The sequence below is a fragment of the Oncorhynchus nerka genome, linkage group LG20 (genome assembly GCF_034236695.1).
Source record: "Oncorhynchus nerka isolate Pitt River linkage group LG20, Oner_Uvic_2.0, whole genome shotgun sequence".
Classification (NCBI taxonomy): domain Eukaryota; kingdom Metazoa; phylum Chordata; class Actinopteri; order Salmoniformes; family Salmonidae; genus Oncorhynchus; species Oncorhynchus nerka.
Window position 1 is genome coordinate 62270621 of NC_088415.1, and position 18600 is coordinate 62289220.

Genomic DNA, 18600 nt, shown 5'->3' on the forward strand with positions numbered 1-18600 from the left:
AATAGAACTTTCGCATTCCGGTCGCATTCCGCGTCGCTCCACAGGTAGTATCACTTTTTCATTTCATTTCATTACAGTCCCAACGGTGTGATTTGTTTGATCGTAGCTAGCTACATAGCTAGCTACATAGCCGTCTTTGTTTCAAAGATAATTGTGTAGTCTAGAGCGATTTTCTAGGTTAGCTAGCCAGCTATTGTCGTTCTCCTAACGCAACGTAACGTAACCAACACTGCTAGCTAGCCAGCTAGCTCCCGAAAAGCAGCATTGTAGAAACTTCACACTCAACGGTACGACTTGATTAGGGTAGTGTCAACAACGCAGCTAGCCTACCCCAGCAGTACTCTATCATTTTAATCATTTTAGTCAATTAGATTCTTGCTACGTAAGCTTAACTTTCTGAACATTCGAGACGTGTAGTCCACTTGTCATTCCAATCTCCTCTGCATTAGCGTAGCCTCTTCTCTAGCCTGTCAACTATGTGTCTGTCTATCCCTGTTCTCTCCTCTCTGCACAGACCATACAAACGCTCCACACCGCATGGCCGCAGCCACCCTAATCTGGTGGTCCCAGCGCGCACGACCCACGTGGAGTTCCAGGTCTCCGGTAGCCTCTGGAACTGCCGATCTGCGGCCAACAAGGCAGAGTTCATCTCAGCCTATGCCTCCCTCCAGTCCCTCGACTTCTTGGCTCTGACGGAAACATGGATCACCACAGACAACACCGCTACTCCTACTGCTCTCTCTTCGTCCGCCCACGTGCTCTCGCACACCCCGAGAGCTTCTGGTCAGCGGGGTGGTGGCACCGGGATCCTCATCTCTCCCAAGTGGTCATTCTCTCTTTCTCCCCTTACCCATCTGTCTATCGCCTCCTTTGAATTCCATGCTGTCACAGTTACCAGCCCTTTCAAGCTTAACATCCTTATCATTTATCGCCCTCCAGGTTCCCTCGGAGAGTTCATCAATGAGCTTGATGCCTTGATAAGCTCCTTTCCTGAGGACGGCTCACCTCTCACAGTTCTGGGCGACTTTAACCTCCCCACGTCTACCTTTGACTCATTCCTCTCTGCCTCCTTCTTTCCACTCCTCTCCTCTTTTGACCTCACCCTCTCACCTTCCCCCCTACTCACAAGGCAGGCAATACGCTCGACCTCATCTTTACTAGATGCTGTTCCTCCACTAACCTCATTGCAACTCCCCTCCAAGTCTCCGACCACTACCTTGTATCCTTTTCCCTCTCGCTCTCATCCAACACTTCCCACACTGCCCCTACTCGGATGGTATCGCGCCGTCCCAACCTTCGCTCTCTCTCCCCCGCTACTCTCTCCTCTTCCATCCTATCATCTCTTCCCTCTGCTCAAACCTTCTCCAACCTATCTCCTGATTCTGCCTCCTCAACCCTCCTCTCCTCCCTTTCTGCATCCTTTGACTCTCTATGTCCCCTATCCTCCAGGCCGGCTCGGTCCTCCCCTCCCGCTCCGTGGCTCGACGACTCATTGCGAGCTCACAGAACAGGGCTCCGGGCAGCCGGCGGAAATGGAGGAAAACCGCCTCCCTGCGGACCTGGCATCCTTTCACTCCCTCCTCTCTACATTTTCCTCCTCTGTCTCTGCTGCTAAAGCCACTTTCTACCACTCTAAATTCCAAGCATCTGCCTCTAACCCTAGGAAGCTCTTTGCCACCTTCTCCTCCCTCTTGAATCCCCCCTCCCCCCTCTGCAGATGACTTCGTCAACCATTTTGAAAAGAAGGTCGACGACATCCGATCCTCGTTTGCTAAGTCAAACGACACTGCTGGTTCTGCTCACACTGCCCTACCCTGTGCTCTGACCTCTTTCTCCCTCTCTCTCCAGATGACATCTCGCGTCTTGTGACGGCCGGCCGCCCAACAACCTGCCCGCTTGACCCTATCCCCTCCTCTCTTCTCCAGACCATCTCCGGTGACCTTCTCCCTTACCTCACCTCGCTCATCAACTCATCCCTGACCGCTGGCTACGTCCCTCCCGTCTTCAAGAGAGCGAGAGTTGCACCCCTTCTGAAAAAACCTACACTCGATCCCTCCGATGTCAACAACTACAGACCAGTATCCCTTCTTTCTTTTCTCTCCAAAACTCTTGAACGTGCCGTCCTTGGCCAGCTCTCCCGCTATCTCTCTCAGAATGACCTTCTTGATCCAAATCAGTCAGGTTTCAAGACTAGTCATTCAACTGAGACTGCTCTTCTCTGTATCACGGAGGCGCTCCGCACTGCTAAAGCTAACTCTCTCTCCTCTGCTCTCATCCTTCTAGACCACATATGTCAGAGTCAAGGCCCGCGGGCCACATCCGGCCCGCAAGAAGGTTTTTTACGGCCCCTGGGATGATCTTGATTTATTATTAGAACCGGCCCGCAGCAAGCCGGCAGCCCGCAGATCTTTTACACGCACCAATACTACATTTCCCACAATGCAAAGGTGACGCACCGAGCAGTAGGCTGCTTCATTTCAATATTTATTGGCACAGCAGTCGTCAGCATCACAGTAAAATTAACTTTCAGATACCCATCAAAAATGGCAAAACGGAAGGTGGATACTGAGAACCGGGGGGTTTCAAACAAGGTGGGAGTCGGAGTATATGTTCACGAAGGTAGCTGGAAAACCTGTGTGTCTTCTGTGTGGAGAAAGTGTGGCGGTACTGAAAGAGTATAATCTGAGACGACATTATGAAACGAAACACGCGGACAAAAACAAGAATATGGACATGGAACAAAGGCTACAAAAGGCAGAGGAATTAAAACGAGGCCTCAAATCTCGACAGGCTCTGTTCAAAAAAGCCAAATCACAAGGCCAGGCTGCTGTCAAGGCCAGTTTTATTTTGGCAGAAGAGATCGCTAAATCAGCCCGGCCATTTACGGAGGGGGATTTCATCAAAAACTGCATGATTAAAGTTTGTGACGAAGTTTGCCCAGAAAAAAGGCAACTCTTTTTAAATGTGAGTCTGAGCAGAAACACCATTGCCGAGAGAGTAGACCAGTTGTCCATCAATCTAAAAGAGCAGCTTGTGAAAAAGGGAAAAGATTTTATTGCATATTTCTTGGCTGTGGATGAGAGCACCGACATTTCTGACATTGCCCAGTTGTCAATTTTCATCCGCGGAGTGGACTCCAACCTAAGCGTGACAGAGGAGTTTTTGGCTTTACGTCCTATGCATGGCACAACTACGGGGCATGATTTGTATGAAGAGGTGTCAAGATGTGTAAATGAGATGGAGCTGCCTTGGGAAAAACTCGTGGGTTTGACAACCGACGGAGCACCTGCGATGTGTGGACACAGGAGCGGACTGGTGGCGAAGATACGGGAAAAGATGCAAGAGGAAAACGCGACAGGTGAGCTGACAGCTTATCATTGTATCATACACCAGGAAGCGTTGTGCGGTAAAGCCTTGAAAATGGAGCATGTAATGAGCATCATCATGCGCACAGTTAACTTTATCAGAGCCAAAGGTTTGAATCACCGCCAGTTCAAGGCATTTCTGACGGAGTTAGAAACGGAGCATGGTGATTTGCCTTATCACACAGAGGTGCGATGGCTAAGCCAGGGAAAGGTGCTTCAAAGATGTTTCGAGCTTCGTGAGGAGATTTGTCTGTTCTTGGACAGCAAAGGGAAAGACACAACACAACTCCGAGACGAAATGTTTCTGTGTGAAATGGCTTTTCTGTGTGACATTACGAGTCATCTGAATGCAATAAACTTGCAGCTGCAGGGTCGGGATCGTGTCATCTCTGATATGTACAGTACAGTGAAGGCATTTAAAACCAAACTGACTCTGTGGGAGACGCAGATGCGGAAAGAAAATTTGAGCCACTTTCCCAGCTGCCAGACCATGAAAGAGAAGCTCTCTACCAGTGCGTTCCCGAGCACACAGTTGGCTGATAAAATAGGTATGCTTGCCGCTGACTTTCGACGCCGATTTGCTGACTTTGAAGCACAAAAAAGCAGGTTGGAACTGCTCGGTAACCCATTTGCTGTTGACGTGGAAAGCTCACCACCAAACCTCCAAATGGAGTTGATTGACCTCCAATGCAATGATGCACTGAGGGCAAAATATGCGGCAGTGGGTGCTGCGGAGTTCGCCCGTTTCCTCCCGGCACAATGCCCCAGCTGCGCATCCAGGCTGCTCAAACGTTGTCTATGTTTGGCAGCACATACCTGTGTGAACAACTGTTTTCTTTGATGAACCTGAACAAAACATCACACAGAAGTCGACTTACTGCTGAACACCTCCACTCAATTCTGAGGATTTCTTCAGCTCAGAGCCTTACCCCGAACATTGATGAACTTGTGGAAAAGATGGGACACCACCAAGTATCACCCTCAACCTCAAACAAGTGAACATTACTGTGCAATCACATATTTAGAGTTTTTACTCAGTTCAAGTTTAAAAGTTAAAATTTAATATTTGTTTTCACTGCATGTTACTTCTCCTTAAACAAAGTGTTGTTTTTGATTAATAGATTTTTGCACTTTATTTTTTTGTATTTCAATCCAATTATATTTTAAAAATATTTCAGTTGAGTGGATGATAGAAAATTGCTATTATTGTTTTTCTTTGAAGTAAATTTAGCCCACTTTTGCTAAAATAGAAAATATAGTCTACTGATGGTGCCTTGAATACCGGTTTCTTTCATTTAATGTTCATGTTATGGGGATATTTATATAAAGGAAATTTGTCTTTTGTGTCTGTTGAAAATTAAAGATTACTGACAGAGCCATAAGAAAATATTGCTTTATTTATCTGATCATATTGTAATATATTTGTTAGGTTTTCAGTAGGTTCAATTAGGTTCACTAGACTATATGCGTCATTTAAAAATTTTCAATGAACATTCGAACAGTCCGGCCCTCGTCTTGTAGCTGATTTTTTTATTTGGCCCTCCGTCCATTTGACTTTGACACCCCTGTTCTAGACCTATCGGCTGCCTTCGATACAGATCCTCCTCTCCACCCTCTCCGAGTTGGGCATCTCCGGCGCGGCCCACGCTTGGATTGCGTCCTACCTGACAGGTCGCTCCTACCAGGTGGCGTGGCGAGAATCCGTCTCCTCACCACGTGCTCTCACCACTGGTGTCCCCCAGGGCTCTGTTCTAGGCCCTCTCCTATTCTCGCTATACACCAAGTCACTTGGCTCTGTCATAACCTCACATGGTCTCTCCTATCATTGCTATGCAGACGACACACAATTAATCTTCTCCTTTCCCCCTTCTGACGACCAGGTGGCGAATCGCATCTCTGCATGTCTGGCAGACATATCAGTGTGGATGACGGATCATCACCTCAAGCTGAACCTCGGCAAGACGGAGCTGCTCTTCCTCCCGGGGAAGGACTGCCCGTTCCATGATCTCGCCATCACGGTTGACAACTCCATTGTGTCCTCGTCCCAGAGCGCTAAGAACCTTGGCGTGATCCTGGACAACACCCTGTCGTTCTCAAATAACATCAAGGCGGTGGCCCGTTCCTGTAGGTTCATGCTCTACAACATCCGCAGAGTACGACCCTGCCTCACACAGGAAGCGGCGCAGGTCCTAATCCAGGCACTTGTCATCTCCCGTCTGGATTACTGCAACTCGCTGTTGGCTGGGCTCCCTGCCTGTGCCATTAAACCCCTATAACTCATCCAGAACGCCGCAGCCCGTCTGGTGTTCAACCTTCCCAAGTTCTCTCACATCACCCCGCTCCTCCGCTCTCTCCACTGGCTTCCAGTTGAAGCTCGCATCCGCTACAAGACCATGGTGCTTGCCTACGGAGCTGTGAGGGAACGGCACCTCAGTACCTCCAGGCTCTGATCAGGCCCTACACCCAAACAAGGGCACTGCGTTCATCCACCTCTGGCCTGCTCGCCTCCCTACCACTGAGGAAGTACAGTTCCCGCTCAGCCCAGTCAAAACTGTTCGCTGCTCTGGCCCCCCAATGGTGGAACAAACTCCCTCACGACGCCAGGACAGCGGAGTCAATCACCACCTTCCGGAGACACCTGAAACCCCACCTCTTTAAGGAATACCTAGGATAGGATAAAGTAATCCTTCTCCCCCCTTAAAAGACCTAGATGCACTATTGTAAAGTGGCTGTTCCACTGGATGTCATAAGGTGAAAGCACCAATTTGTAAGTCGCTCTGGATAAGAGCGTCTGCTAAATTACTTAAATGTAAAATGTAAATGTAAATGTAATTTTCTAAATCTCAACAGTAACTTCATACCCAGACTAAATTCCTAGTACAATAGTACAATAGAATAGAATGCAATACAATAGAAATTATATTTTTTAGTTCCAACACTATCATAAAACACTGGCGACCCACTTGTGTGGGTGTAAAGTGGGTGTAAATTTCAATAAAGCGCTACAATGCACTTGACAGCCTTCCATATTTGCATAAATCGTCCATTAAAGGTGTGCGCATGATCCAATACAGCGGACTAATACTGGTTGCTTGACAACGCATTCGCCAATGACGGTGGTGTTTGTTTTGAAGCCAGAAAGACGTCCACTTAAAAAACTAATCTAATTTTGTCAATGTGGGGTCAACTGTACCACAGTGAGTAGAATTATCCAAGTGGCTTGGCATTCACTGTCAAGAACTAGACAGAGAAAATCATTGTACACTCGCATTCGCATAGAGTTGGCTGTGCTGGCACTAAGGCAGGCTAATCAAGTCAAGTGAGTATCCACCACTATCCAGCCATGTCCTTGCTTCGTTGGCTAGCTAACTTTATACACGCGTTACGTTAGCTATTATACACGTTTCATCAAAGCAGAGTTAGCTGGCTAACGTTACTACCCGAAGCTAGCAGCTTTTTATCTGGCTAGGTTAACGTTACTGTAGGTAAACCAGTTCAACAAGATAACATATTAATAGTAGCTGAAAGGGTGACAAGTTAACGTTAGACAGCTAACTTTAACTTGTCTTGTAACTACATGATTGATTGACTACGTTTTCAAATGAGCCTCCTGTTTGTTTATCTGACTCACTTGCAGCAACTCAATAAGATAAGAAGCGAACAGTAGTAATGTTTTAGCTACTGTTTTTCAACTGGAACACCAGTGTTACACTTGTACATGCACACCCTTATGTTGCAATAGGGAAATTGTGTTTCCATAGCTAGGGCTGACCGTGAGGACTTGTCAAGAGCAGAATCAATAATCTAAACATAATCAAAACAGTTGCTTTGTGAGAAGGTGTTAAAGTTCACAGTTAGCGAGTGGTATGTAAATGCCATCTGAAAAGTACCGGTGTCCTGGCTTTGGCCCCAAGTGACAGCAGTTCCACCGGAGCCATGGGGCACGAGTGCCGTGCCGCATAGATGGAAACAGAAAAGTCTGAACCTTTTTGGGTAAAACGGGTTAAATACTGTTTGAAAATGTGCCAAAGTGTGTTGACAGTATATTCACCCAATAGTAATGTCAACACTAGCTAAAATGTTAGCTAGCTAGCTAGCTAGCTAGTTGGTTGCTCTTCTTGGATTTAGATGGAGGCGCAGTGGATAGGGTAACAGTGTGACAGGGCAAAGTTAAATCACAGACAAAAGGGGAAACCAGTATCTTTGGTTAAACGGGAGTGAGTATCAGTGTACATAAAATGCAGCCTGGGTCAGTGGATAAGGGGTGCCCGAGAAGGTATTTTCTGACATAGCTACTGCCTCTGTGGCTCGACTAACTTTCTACTCTGGTGTTGCCCAAGGCAATTGAGACAGTCAGGTCTATTATACTTAAGTCTAAAATGCACAATGTATTTTTAAACAGAGTTAGTTGATAACTGTACTGTTACCTATTTAAAGGGGAGTGGTGAGAGTGTAGAATGTGGTTGAGCTTGTTTCACCAGGAAAATCTTAAGGATCATATTACAAATCACATTTCATATGTCACATACACATGGTTAGCAGATGTTAATGCAGTGTAGCGTAATGCTTCTGGTTCCGACAGTGCAGTAATATCTAAAAGGAGTGATGAATGAGAATATGTACATTAAAAAAAAACATCCTCTCACTGTCAATAGTTTATTTTCAGCAAATTTAACATGTGTAAATATTTGTATGAACATAAGATTCAACAACTGAGACATAAACTGAACAAGTTACACAGACATGTGACTAACAGAAATGGAGTAATGTGTCCCTGAACAAAGGGGGAGGGGTGTCAAAATCAAAAGTAACAGTCTGTATCTGGTGTGGACAGCAGCTGCATTAAGTACTGCAGGTCATCGCCTCCTCATGGACAGCCCCAGATTTGCCAGTTCTTGCTGTGAGATGTTACCCTACTCTTCCACCAAGGCACCTGCAAGTTCCCAGACATTTCTGGGGGGAATGGCCCTAGCCCTCACTCTCCAATCCAACAGGTCCCAGACATGCTCAATGGGATTGAGATCTGGGCTCTTTGCTGGCCATGGCAGAACACTGACATTCCTGTCTTGCAGGAAATCATGCACAGAACGAGCAGTATGGCTGGTGGCATTGTCATGCTGGAGGGTCATGTCAGGATGAGCCTGCAGGAAGGGTACCACATGAGGGAGGACGATGTCTTCCCTGTAACGCACAGCGTTGATTGCCTGCAATGCAACAAGCACAGTCCGATGATGCTGTGACACACCGCCCCAGACCATGGACTCTCCACCTCCAAATCGATCCCGCTCCAGAGTACAGGCCTCGGTGTAACGCTCATTCCTGCGACGATAAACTTGAATCCGACCATCACCCTTGGTGAGACAAAACCGCGTCAGTGAAGAGCACCTTTTGCCAGTCCTGTCTGGTCCAGCGACAGTGGGTTTGTGCCCATAGGCGACGCTGTTGCCGGTGATGTCTGGTGAGGATCTGCCTTACAACAGGCCTACCAGCCCAAGGTCCAGTCTCTCTCGGCCTATTGCGGACAGTCTGAGCACTGATGGAGGGATTGTACGTTCCTGGTGTAATTGCCTACCGTCTGTAAGCTGTTAGTGTCTTAATGACCATTCCATAGGTGCATGTTCATTGATTGTTTATGATTCATTGAACAAGCATGGGAAACAGTGTTTAAACCCTTTACAATGAAGATCTGTGAAGTTATTTGGATTTTTGCGAATTATCTTTGAAAGACAGGGTCCTGAAAAAGGGACGTTTCTTTTTTTGCTGAGTGTATATATGGCTGTGGCATAGACAAGGTGCAAGATGGTATAAAATACAGTATATACATATGATTGAGTAATGTAAGATATGTAAATATTATTAAATTGTCATTGTTTAAAGTGACTAGAGATCCATTTGTTAAAGTTGCCAGTGATTGGTTCTCCATGTAGGCAGCAGCCTCTCTGAGTTAGTGATTGTTGTTTAGCAGTCTGATGGCTTTGAGATAGAAGCTGTTCTTCAGTCTCTCAGTCCCAGCTTTGATGCACCTGTACTGACCTCGCCTCCTGGACAGTAGCGGTGTGAACAGGCAGTAGCTTGGGTGGTTGTTGTCTTTGGTCTTTTATGCCTTCCTGTGACATCTGGTGTCATGAAGGGCCGATATCCCCCCCCCCCCCCCGCCCGGTGATGCGTTGAAGGTGCTATTGCGCCGCCTTCACCACACTGTTTGTGTGGGTGGACCATGACATTTGTTGTTGATGTGTACGCAGAGGGACTTAAAACTTTCCACTTTCTCCACTGCTGTCCCTTCGATGTGGGTTGGGGGGTGCTCCCTCTGCTGTTTCCTGATGTTCACTATCGCCTTTGTTTTGTTGAAGTTGAGTGAGAGGTTGATTTCCTGACACCACACTCAGAGTGCCCTCACCTCCCTGTAGGCTGTCTCAATGTTGGTAATCAAGCCCACTACTGTTGTCTGCAAACTTGATTGAGTTGGAGGCGTGCATGGCCACACAGTCGTGGGTGAACAGGGAGTACAGGAGGGGGCTGAGCACACACCCTTGTGGGGTCCCAGTGTTGAGGGTCAGCGAGGTGGAGATGTTGTTTCCTACCTTCACCACCTGGGGTGGCCCGTCAAAGTCCAGGACCCAATTGCACAGGGCAGGGTTGAGGCCCAGAGCCTCAAGCTTGATGATGAGCTTGGAGGGTACTATTGTGTTGAACGCTGCGCTGTTGTCAATGAACAGCATTCTTACATAGGTATTCCTCTTGTCCAGATGGGATATGGCAGTGTGATGGCGATTGCATCGTCTGAACCTGTTAGGGCTGTATGTGAAGTGGATCTTGTGTGGCTGGTAAGGTGAAGGTGATATGATCCTTGACTAGTCTCTCAAAGCACTTCATGATGACAAGTGAGTGCTATGGGGTGGTAGTCATTTAGTTCATTTATCTTTGCCTTCTTGGGTACAGGAACAATGGTAGCCATTTTGAAGCATGTGTGGACAGCAGACTGGGATAGGGAGTGATTTAATATGTCTGTAAATACACCGACGGTGGCACTGTATTATCCTCAAAGCGGGCAAAGAAGGTGTTAGTTTGTCTGAAAGCGTGACGTAGGTGTCCGTGGTGTGGCTAGTTTTCTTTTTGTAGTCCGTGATTTCCTGTTGACCCTGCCACATACGTCTCGTGTCTGAGCCATTGAATTGCGACTCCACTTTGTCCCTGTACCGGCATTTCGCTTGTTTGTTTGCCTTGCGGAGGGAGTAACTACACTGTTTATGTTCAGCCATATTCCCAGACCTCTTTCCATGGTTAAATGTGGCAGTTCGCGCTTTCAGTTTTGCGCGAATGCTGCCATCCATCCATGGTTTCTGGTTAGGGTAGGTTTTAATCGTCACAGTGGGTATAACATCCCCAATGCACTTCCTTATGAATTCACTCACCAAATCAGCGTATAGGTCGACGTTATTATATATAGTCAAAGAGAACAATTAACTACTGAAGAGGCCCTCTTGAATAATGAGTGTGCAGTTGCCTCTTGTTGAAGCCATTTTTCTCAAACTAAGCATTTTGATTTCAGTGCCACTGGCACTGTTAATTAAACCTTGCACACACCACAGTCAGTGGCCTTTCTGTGTGGGTGTCTAAAAGCCGTCCCCTGACATACAGTCATTAGCCTAGTTAAAGTTAACATGCAAAACCCTCTCTACTCATGCTCAAAGTATCACTCTACTACAGTCCAGTGTAACAGCCAAGGCCTGAAAGCCCTAACCACCCCCAACCCGGTCCCATGCTGGCATAACATCCAGATTACGTTTAATCCCGCGTGGCGTGGGTGAAGAATCGACCCAGATTATGCTGCCTTGGAGTCTTATGTCATTGGCTTGCTGCTTGACGCTCTATTTCAGGATTCTGTTCCAGTGAGTGCAGCCTCTGGTCGGTCAGGTCTGTCATCTCGCGGATGACCTCCCAAAGCGGATGACGCTTTGTTGACATGGGAGACTGGTGGACGACACTAACCATAGAGCCATCAATGGGTAATTTAATTCAAATGGGGACAAAATAGACAATTGTTTTTATATGGATTTTTGTTGGATGGTGTGGGATTTTGCCCTATTTTTGGGCACAATTGTTTTTCTTAAGCCTCATAGTCAGGTGCCTGTGAACTTGTGATTTATCAATTGGTTGTTCTCTCTGTTTCCCTGCTGTGTTTAGAAAACCATGAGATCTCCAGCATATCAAGAATGATGATGTCCCCCTCGAGGCATCATAACAACCTTCCTACAATGCAGTCCTCAACCATGACACTGTCCAAGAGCTCCTACAATGTGTTAAGTGCTTTCTGCACTGAGGAGAATGTTCCCCAGTGTACCTCATACATCAATCAGGTACTGAAATTACTATTATTTAGTTTACATTTGGAATAATCCAATACTAACTTTGTGTAGGTGCTTATTTTACCGCTATATTTTTTTTATTTTTAGGTTTGTGTATCTGATGTTGCTCAATGACTATTCATTGATCTAGTTTAATTTTCACTGTATGCTGCTAACCCATTTTTCTGCCCTCTTTTGGGGCTTGTACAGGAGATGGACTCTCTGGGTTTCTCCTCTGTCTGTATTGAGGCCAGCTCACCAGAGGGAAGCTGGGGGCTGAACACGGTGCCAGCTCTGAACATGATGTATGAGCTGCTCCAGATGCACCGCCGCAGCCAGCGCAGCCTGCAGGAGCAGGAGACAGAGCAGCTGAAGAGCTCCAGTGCCCTGGAACACCTGCAGATGACCAACTCCAGACTCAAGGTAAGTCAGGCAGCCTTTCCCATAGATCGTTTTCCAGGCAGGGTGCAAATTGTCAGTAAATACTAGCTTGAGGAGCTAAGTTAAGGTTTTATGGTGTCCTGAAAGGTATTACTGCTTAGAATACGACATGTTATTGTTATGATATTGTCGTCAAGGTGAGCACATTGAGTATGAAATATTGTGTTGATATAACATGTACAGCAAGTATGTAATTGCCCAGCCTCCGAGTGGCGCAGTGGTCTAAGGCACTGCATCATAGTGCTAGCTGTGTCCAGGCTCTGTCGCAGCTGGCCGCGACCGGGAGACCCATGGAGCGGCGCACAATTGGCTCAGTGTCGTCCGGGTTAGGGGAGGTTTGGCCAGCAGGGATGATCTTGTCCCATCTCGAACTAGCGACTCCTGTGGCGGGCCGGGCGCAATACGGGCTGACACGGTCGCCAGGTGTACGGTGTGATACATTGGTGCGGCTGGCTTCCGGGTTAAGCGAGCAGTGTGTCAAGAAGCAGTGCTGCTTGGCTGGGTTGTGTTTTGGAGGACACATGGCTCTCAACCTTCGCCTCTCCTGAGTCCGTACTGGAGCTGCCGCGATGGGACAAGACTGTAACTACCACTTGGATACCATCAAATTGGAGAGAAAAGGGGGGGTAAAATAAAATATAAAAAAATGTATGTAATTGCCCAAAGGATCAGCTGGAGCTCTACAAAAGAGAGAAGTCAGGACTGCTTGAGACTGAGAGGCAGCTGCAACTCAAAAACAAGACTCTGCAGAACTGCCTGAAAACAGAAAAAGATGAGGTAAAGACTTTGTCATAAAATTGTTAATCATTGAGTGATGTGCTTATGTCGCTGCAAGCGTCAATTGGAAATGTAGTTTTGAGTGTGTGAGCCTTAACCAGCATCTTGCGCAGTAGTGCACACCATAGCAAAACATTTTGTAAGCGAAAACAAAACTGTTCTTATTGGATAAGTTCAGGTAGTACATCCCTGTTTTCAAAACGTTTTCTCCCTACTGAACACACCCTAGGTGCAGAAGCTCCAGAGCATCATCGCCAGCAGAGCCTCTCAGTACAGCCATGATGCCAAGAGGAAGGAGCGGGAGAGCACCAAGCTCAAAGAACGCCTCAACCAGCTACTGGTGGACAAGAGGGATAAGAAACTAGGTATGGGCATCTCAAAACAATTGTTTCCTCCTTATTCCAAAGGTTGTTGGTAATGTGAATATGCAACCTAGTGTCTTTTTTTTTTTCAACAAGAGCCTGAGAAACCTGAAAATGATGTAGGCCTATATAGCATGTCCCTCATTCCCATTTTCCTCCCTTTATCTCTACTAGCAATTGATGTATTGAACTACTTGGGACGGGCTGATGGGAAGAGAAGCCAATGGAAGACTGGAAAGGTGGAGGCCAGGTAGCAATACTCATCTGACTGAACCATGTCGGTTTTGTGTGCTTACATCAACTCTTGATGCAACAAATCCTACATAGCTTTGGAGATCCCACTTTGATGAGTATGTATTTATTTGCCATGATTGTAGACATGAGGGGGAGATGTACAAATCCCTGCTGAGTGACTACGAGGGTCGTCAGAGGGCTCTGATGCTGGAGAACGTTGAGCTAAAGAAGGTGCTGCAGCAGATGAAGCGGGAGATGGTGTCCATTCTTAGTCCTAGGAAATCCTGCTCCAGAGGAGGCCGTGCGGAAGACAGCCTGGAACCGGTGAATTGATGGATTGTCCTATCTGAGACACCGTAGCAATAGTCTACTTAGTTATTTTTACGTGGTAATAAATGGATTAGATCACTTATTTTTTTTAAATGCTCCTGCAAATCTTAATCACAAATTGCGTCTGTCTATGCAGAGCCACTCAAAAAATCTCACTGTTCTACATGGTATAGAAGTGACATTTCGCTATAAACATTGGAGAGTAGAGGAGTGATCGTGCCTATTGTTGCGCTTTCAGGCCAGCTCGGACAGAGAGGAGGTTAGTGACTGTAGTAAGGAGACCCTGGATCAGTCATGTGATCATGCTAGGGACCAGTCCTGTGAGCACGCCCGGGAGCAGCTGACCAATAGCATCCGACAGCAGTGGAGGAGACTGAAGAGCCACATGGAGAGATTGGACAGCCAGGGTATAAACGCATCTCATATATATATATATATATATATATATGTATAGATATCTATCTCTCTCATGGAAGTAAGTAGACAATCTGTAGCCCACCTAGTAGTCATCACTGGCTTTCTCTGGTCATTTAACGGGTGTTACATGAAGGCAAATGAAAGAATCCACTTTTGGCTCACTGCCATAAAATCATGACCAGTACTACTGCATTTTTGGCTCTCAAGTGGCACAGCGGTTTAAGGCACTGCATCTCAGTGCTAGAGGCGTCACTACAGACACCCTGGTTCAAATCCAGGCTGTATCACAACCGGCCGTGATTGGGAGTCCCGTAGGGCGGCGTCCAATTGGCCTAGTGTCGTCCGGGGTAGGCTGTCATTGTAATTAAGAATTTGTTCTTAACTGACTTGCCTAGTTAAATAAAGGTAAACAACTCTGCTGCCAATACATTCTATATGTCACAGGGAGCTTTCTTCTCCACCATTGATCATAATGTATCATCCATCCACTTCCCAGCCTCCCTGGTACAGCAGAGCCAGCAGTGTGCTGGTAAAGAGCTGGTCCCTAGACAGATCCATGAGGAGGAGATGGAGAGGATGAGACTGGAGGTCCAGCAGTGTAAAGACTTCATCCAGACCCAGCAGCAACTCCTACAGGTTAGTTAGACCCACAACGCGACACACGATTCTCTTTTTCAAACCGAGCTACAAGTATCTGCCTTCATGTACATATCTACCTCAAATATATTGTACCTCTGCACATTGATATGGTACTGATATTCCCTGTACATAGCTCCATTCTTGTCTATTTGATGTTTTTCCTCTTGTGTTACTATTTTCTTTATATTATGGTAAAGTCTACACCAGTTTGGCGCATGTGACAAATAAAATTTGATTTGATCTACTGTACATCTCTTGTTATTGCCTTGAATTTGACCCTTCCAGGAGTTTCTCAGTCAAGTATTATTACCTTTTCCGTGTGTGTAGCAGCAGCTCAACTCTCCCTGCTATGATGATGAGACTGCTGCTCTGCTGAATGACTGCTACACTCTGGAGGACAAGGAGCGTCTCAAAGAGGAGTGGAGGCTCTTTGACGAGCAGAGGAGGAACTTTGAGAGGGAGAGACATAACTTTACTGACGCTGCCATTCGCCTCGGCCATGAGGTATCCGTTTTTGTTTTCGGCAAGTTCTCAAGTTGGAAATGCTATGTTTTGTCAAGTTGTCACTTGCGGTATGTGAACCCTTTGGAATGACCTGGATTTCTGCATAAATTAGTCATAACTGTTGATCTTAGTCACAACAATAGACAGTGTGCTTAAACTAATAACACACATTATTTGTCTTGTTTATATTGAATACATAATTTAAACATTCACAGTCTAGGTTGGAAAACGTATGTGAACCCCTAGGCTAATGACTTCCAAAAGCTAATTGGAGTCCAATCAATGAGATTGGAGATGTCGGTTAGAGCTGCCCTGCCCTATAAACACTTTGCTATTCACAAGAAGCATTGCCTGATGTGAACCATGCCTTAAACAAAAGAGAGCTCAAATGACCTAAGATTAAGAATTGTTGACTTGCATAACGCTGGAAAGGGTTACAAAAGTATCTCTAAAAGCCTTGATGTTCATCAGTCCACGGTAAGACAAATTGTCTATAAATGGAGAAAGTTCAGGACTGTTGCTACTCCCTAGGAGTGTCCGTCCTGCAAAGATGACTGCAAGAGCACAGTGCAGAATGCTCAATGAGGTTAAGAAGACTCCTAGAGTGTCAGCTAAAGATTTACAGAAATCTCTGGAACATGCTAACATCTCTGTTGACGAGTCTACAATACGTAAAACACTAAACAAGAATGGTGTTCATGGGAAGACACCAAGGAAGAAGCCACTGCTCTCCAAAAAAACCCATTGCTGCACGTCTGAAGTTTGCAAAAGAGCACCTGGATGTTCCACAGTGCTTCTGGCAAAATATTCTGCGGACAGATTAAACTAAAGTTGAGTTGTTTGGAAGGAACACACACCACTATGTGTGGAGGAAAAAAAGGCACAGCACACCAACATCAACCTCATCCCAACTGTAAAGTATGGTGGAGGGAGCATCATGGTTTGGGGCTGCTTTGCTGCCTCGGGGCCTGGACAGCTTACTAGCTTCGACAGAAATGAATTCCCAAGTTTATCAAGACATTTTGCAGGAGAATGTAAGGCTCTGTCCGCCAATTGAAGCTCATCAGAAGTTGGGTGATGCAACAGGACAACTACCTTAAACGCAGAAGTAAATCAACAACAGAATGGCTTCAACAGAAGAAAATACGCCTTATGGAGAGTCCCAGACAGTCCTGACCTTAACCCAATTTAAAATGCTGTGTCATGACCTCAAGAGAGCGGTTCGCACCAAACATCTTAAAATTATTGCTGAACTGAAAAAGTGTTGTAAAGATGACTGGTCCAAAATTCCTGACTGTTGTGCAGGTCTGATCCGCAACTACAGAAAACGTTTGGTTGAGTTCATTGCTGCCAAAGGAGGGTCAACCAGTTATTAAATCCAAGGGTTCACATACTTTTTCCACACTACACTGTGAATCTGTGCGCTCAAAGACATGAAAATGTATAATTGTTTGTTATTAGTTTAAGCAGACTGTTTGTCTATTGTTGTGACTAAGATGAAGATGAGATCAAATTTTATGACCAATTTATGCAGAAATCCAGGTAATTCCAAAGGGTTAGCATACTTTTTCTTGCCACTAACTTGTGTATTACCCCTTTCTTTTTTTTCCTTTTGTGTTTTCACAGAAAAAGGCTTTTGAGGAAGACCGCGCCTTGTGGCTCAAGAATCAATTCTTGAACATGACTTCGTTCGTGGACCGCAAAAGACATTCAATGTCAGAAAATCCTCGTTCCTTGTCAGTCAGTAAGTCGTGATGATTACCACAGTAACGATTTGTATTGCTAATCCAGATCGAGATTAATGGAAAATGTATACAGAAAATTTTGTTGGGAAATTTTGTGTAGAAAATATTGTATTGGAAGATTGGCAGCATACTGTATAATGCAGCATCACCACAACAACAAAAAAACACTCCAATGATCTTTTGTGAATCATATTGTGTTTGGTCACAAGTCCCTGTTCCCCTCTAGGTAGTGAACCAGAGATGAGGATCCCCTCCACCTCTGCCATGCTGACCAAATCCCGGACGTACACTGCGTTCTCAACGCCTAAAGCTGCCTCTGCTGCTTGCATGCCCTCCACAGCTGATCTCTACCGTACATTATGCCTCATACCAGACAGGAGGTACCGTTTTTACTAGTTATTTTGCTCTATGCCAGCTCACTCTCCTTTTTAAAATGTTTCATTCCTACATTAGATAGTAGTATAAAATCGGTGTCATTGATTATCACTAACTTAAGTTCTCTCAAACAAACTGTGGTTAACTCTTGTTTGTTTTCTATCTATCTAAGCTCCTCTTCTGTAGGCAGTTCAACACAAGGGAGCTGGCAGGAGTCCAACACCATCCACAGTAGAGAAGATACTCCGGTCAGGTCAAAGCATAGACATGGAGGTGGAGACTGCTGCAGTATCTTCTCTTTAGGGTCAGAGGAAAACAGCCTCAACTGAAGACACACTAGTACCATTGTGTTACTGTGGACTCAACAGACAACTCTGATGACAATCCATGGCAGTGTTCATTAGACACCAAACAGAAGAAAATGGACTGAAACAGGGAAAGAATACCTGGATTTGTCCAATAAGATGCACTCATTTAACTTTCTGTTGCAAAACATTTTCTGTTGCGTGCCCTAATGAACATGACCCATGTTTCAACGCCACCACTGCCTCAGGATGCCACGGAGACCTATTTTTGTGCAACTCATGTTGCGTGATCACGGACTAATACTGAACAGTAGCACATTGTCGTTCACCAAAACTTGATTCATTCAGAGAGCACTTTATTGGACATGCCAATGTTTTTTTTCTTTCTCTTCTATATACATTTTTATTAAGCAAAGCATATCCAAGTCTAAGCTTTCGCCAAGTGGCAGCCAAACCTTAATTTGGGGTTCTGTATCACTACAAATGTTATCCAATTTGGGAAAAGCTATCAATAGGCTACTGACTAGCCATGAATGTTTACACATTGTTTTCACTCCAGATATATCATGAATAGTTTAATGAAAACTTTATTCTAAATGTTTAAAATGAAGCGCTAACATATATGCTGCTCTGAAATTGCAATAAACGTTTATTTTAATTTTTTATCAATTCAACTTTTTGTGCTTGGCGCCCCATAGCGGTTTATACCAGGAGGTGTGGGCGCAGACTGTGCAACGCTGCGACTGCGCAAGTCACAA

General features: G+C 45.6%; 1 protein-coding gene across 2 annotated transcripts; it reads left to right on the forward strand.

The window, feature by feature from the left end:
• The first annotated feature begins 6456 nt into the window (after positions 1-6456).
• LOC115102921 (afadin- and alpha-actinin-binding protein) lies at positions 6457-18505 on the forward strand. 2 transcript variants are annotated; one of them, XM_029623365.2, is made up of 14 exons: positions 6457-6684; positions 11246-11374; positions 11553-11725; positions 11924-12136; positions 12821-12931; positions 13161-13296; positions 13468-13543; positions 13671-13851; positions 14096-14264; positions 14771-14910; positions 15241-15417; positions 17044-17161; positions 17389-17542; positions 17710-18505. In XM_029623365.2, the coding sequence occupies exons 2-14, from the start codon at positions 11332-11334 to the stop codon at positions 17864-17866; spliced, it is 1848 nt and encodes a 615-aa protein (XP_029479225.2). In that variant the 5' UTR covers positions 6457-6684; positions 11246-11331; the 3' UTR covers positions 17867-18505. The 2 variants fall into 2 exon arrangements, with proteins under 2 accessions (XP_029479225.2, XP_064861739.1); XM_065005667.1 differs by having other exon boundaries at positions 15244-15417.
• The last annotated feature ends 95 nt before the right edge of the window (positions 18506-18600 follow it).

Bases quoted from the DNA above. Each gene is read 5' to 3' on its own strand.
- LOC115102921 (XM_029623365.2), top strand. From the start codon at position 11,332: ATGGGAGACTGGTGGACGACACTAACCATAGAGCCATCAATGG. The intron at 14,911-15,240 runs GTTAGTTAGACC...CCGTGTGTGTAG, and splicing joins CCCAGCAGCAACTCCTACAG to CAGCAGCTCAACTCTCCCTG. The intron at 17,543-17,709 runs GTACCGTTTTTA...TATCTATCTAAG, and splicing joins TGCCTCATACCAGACAGGAG to CTCCTCTTCTGTAGGCAGTT.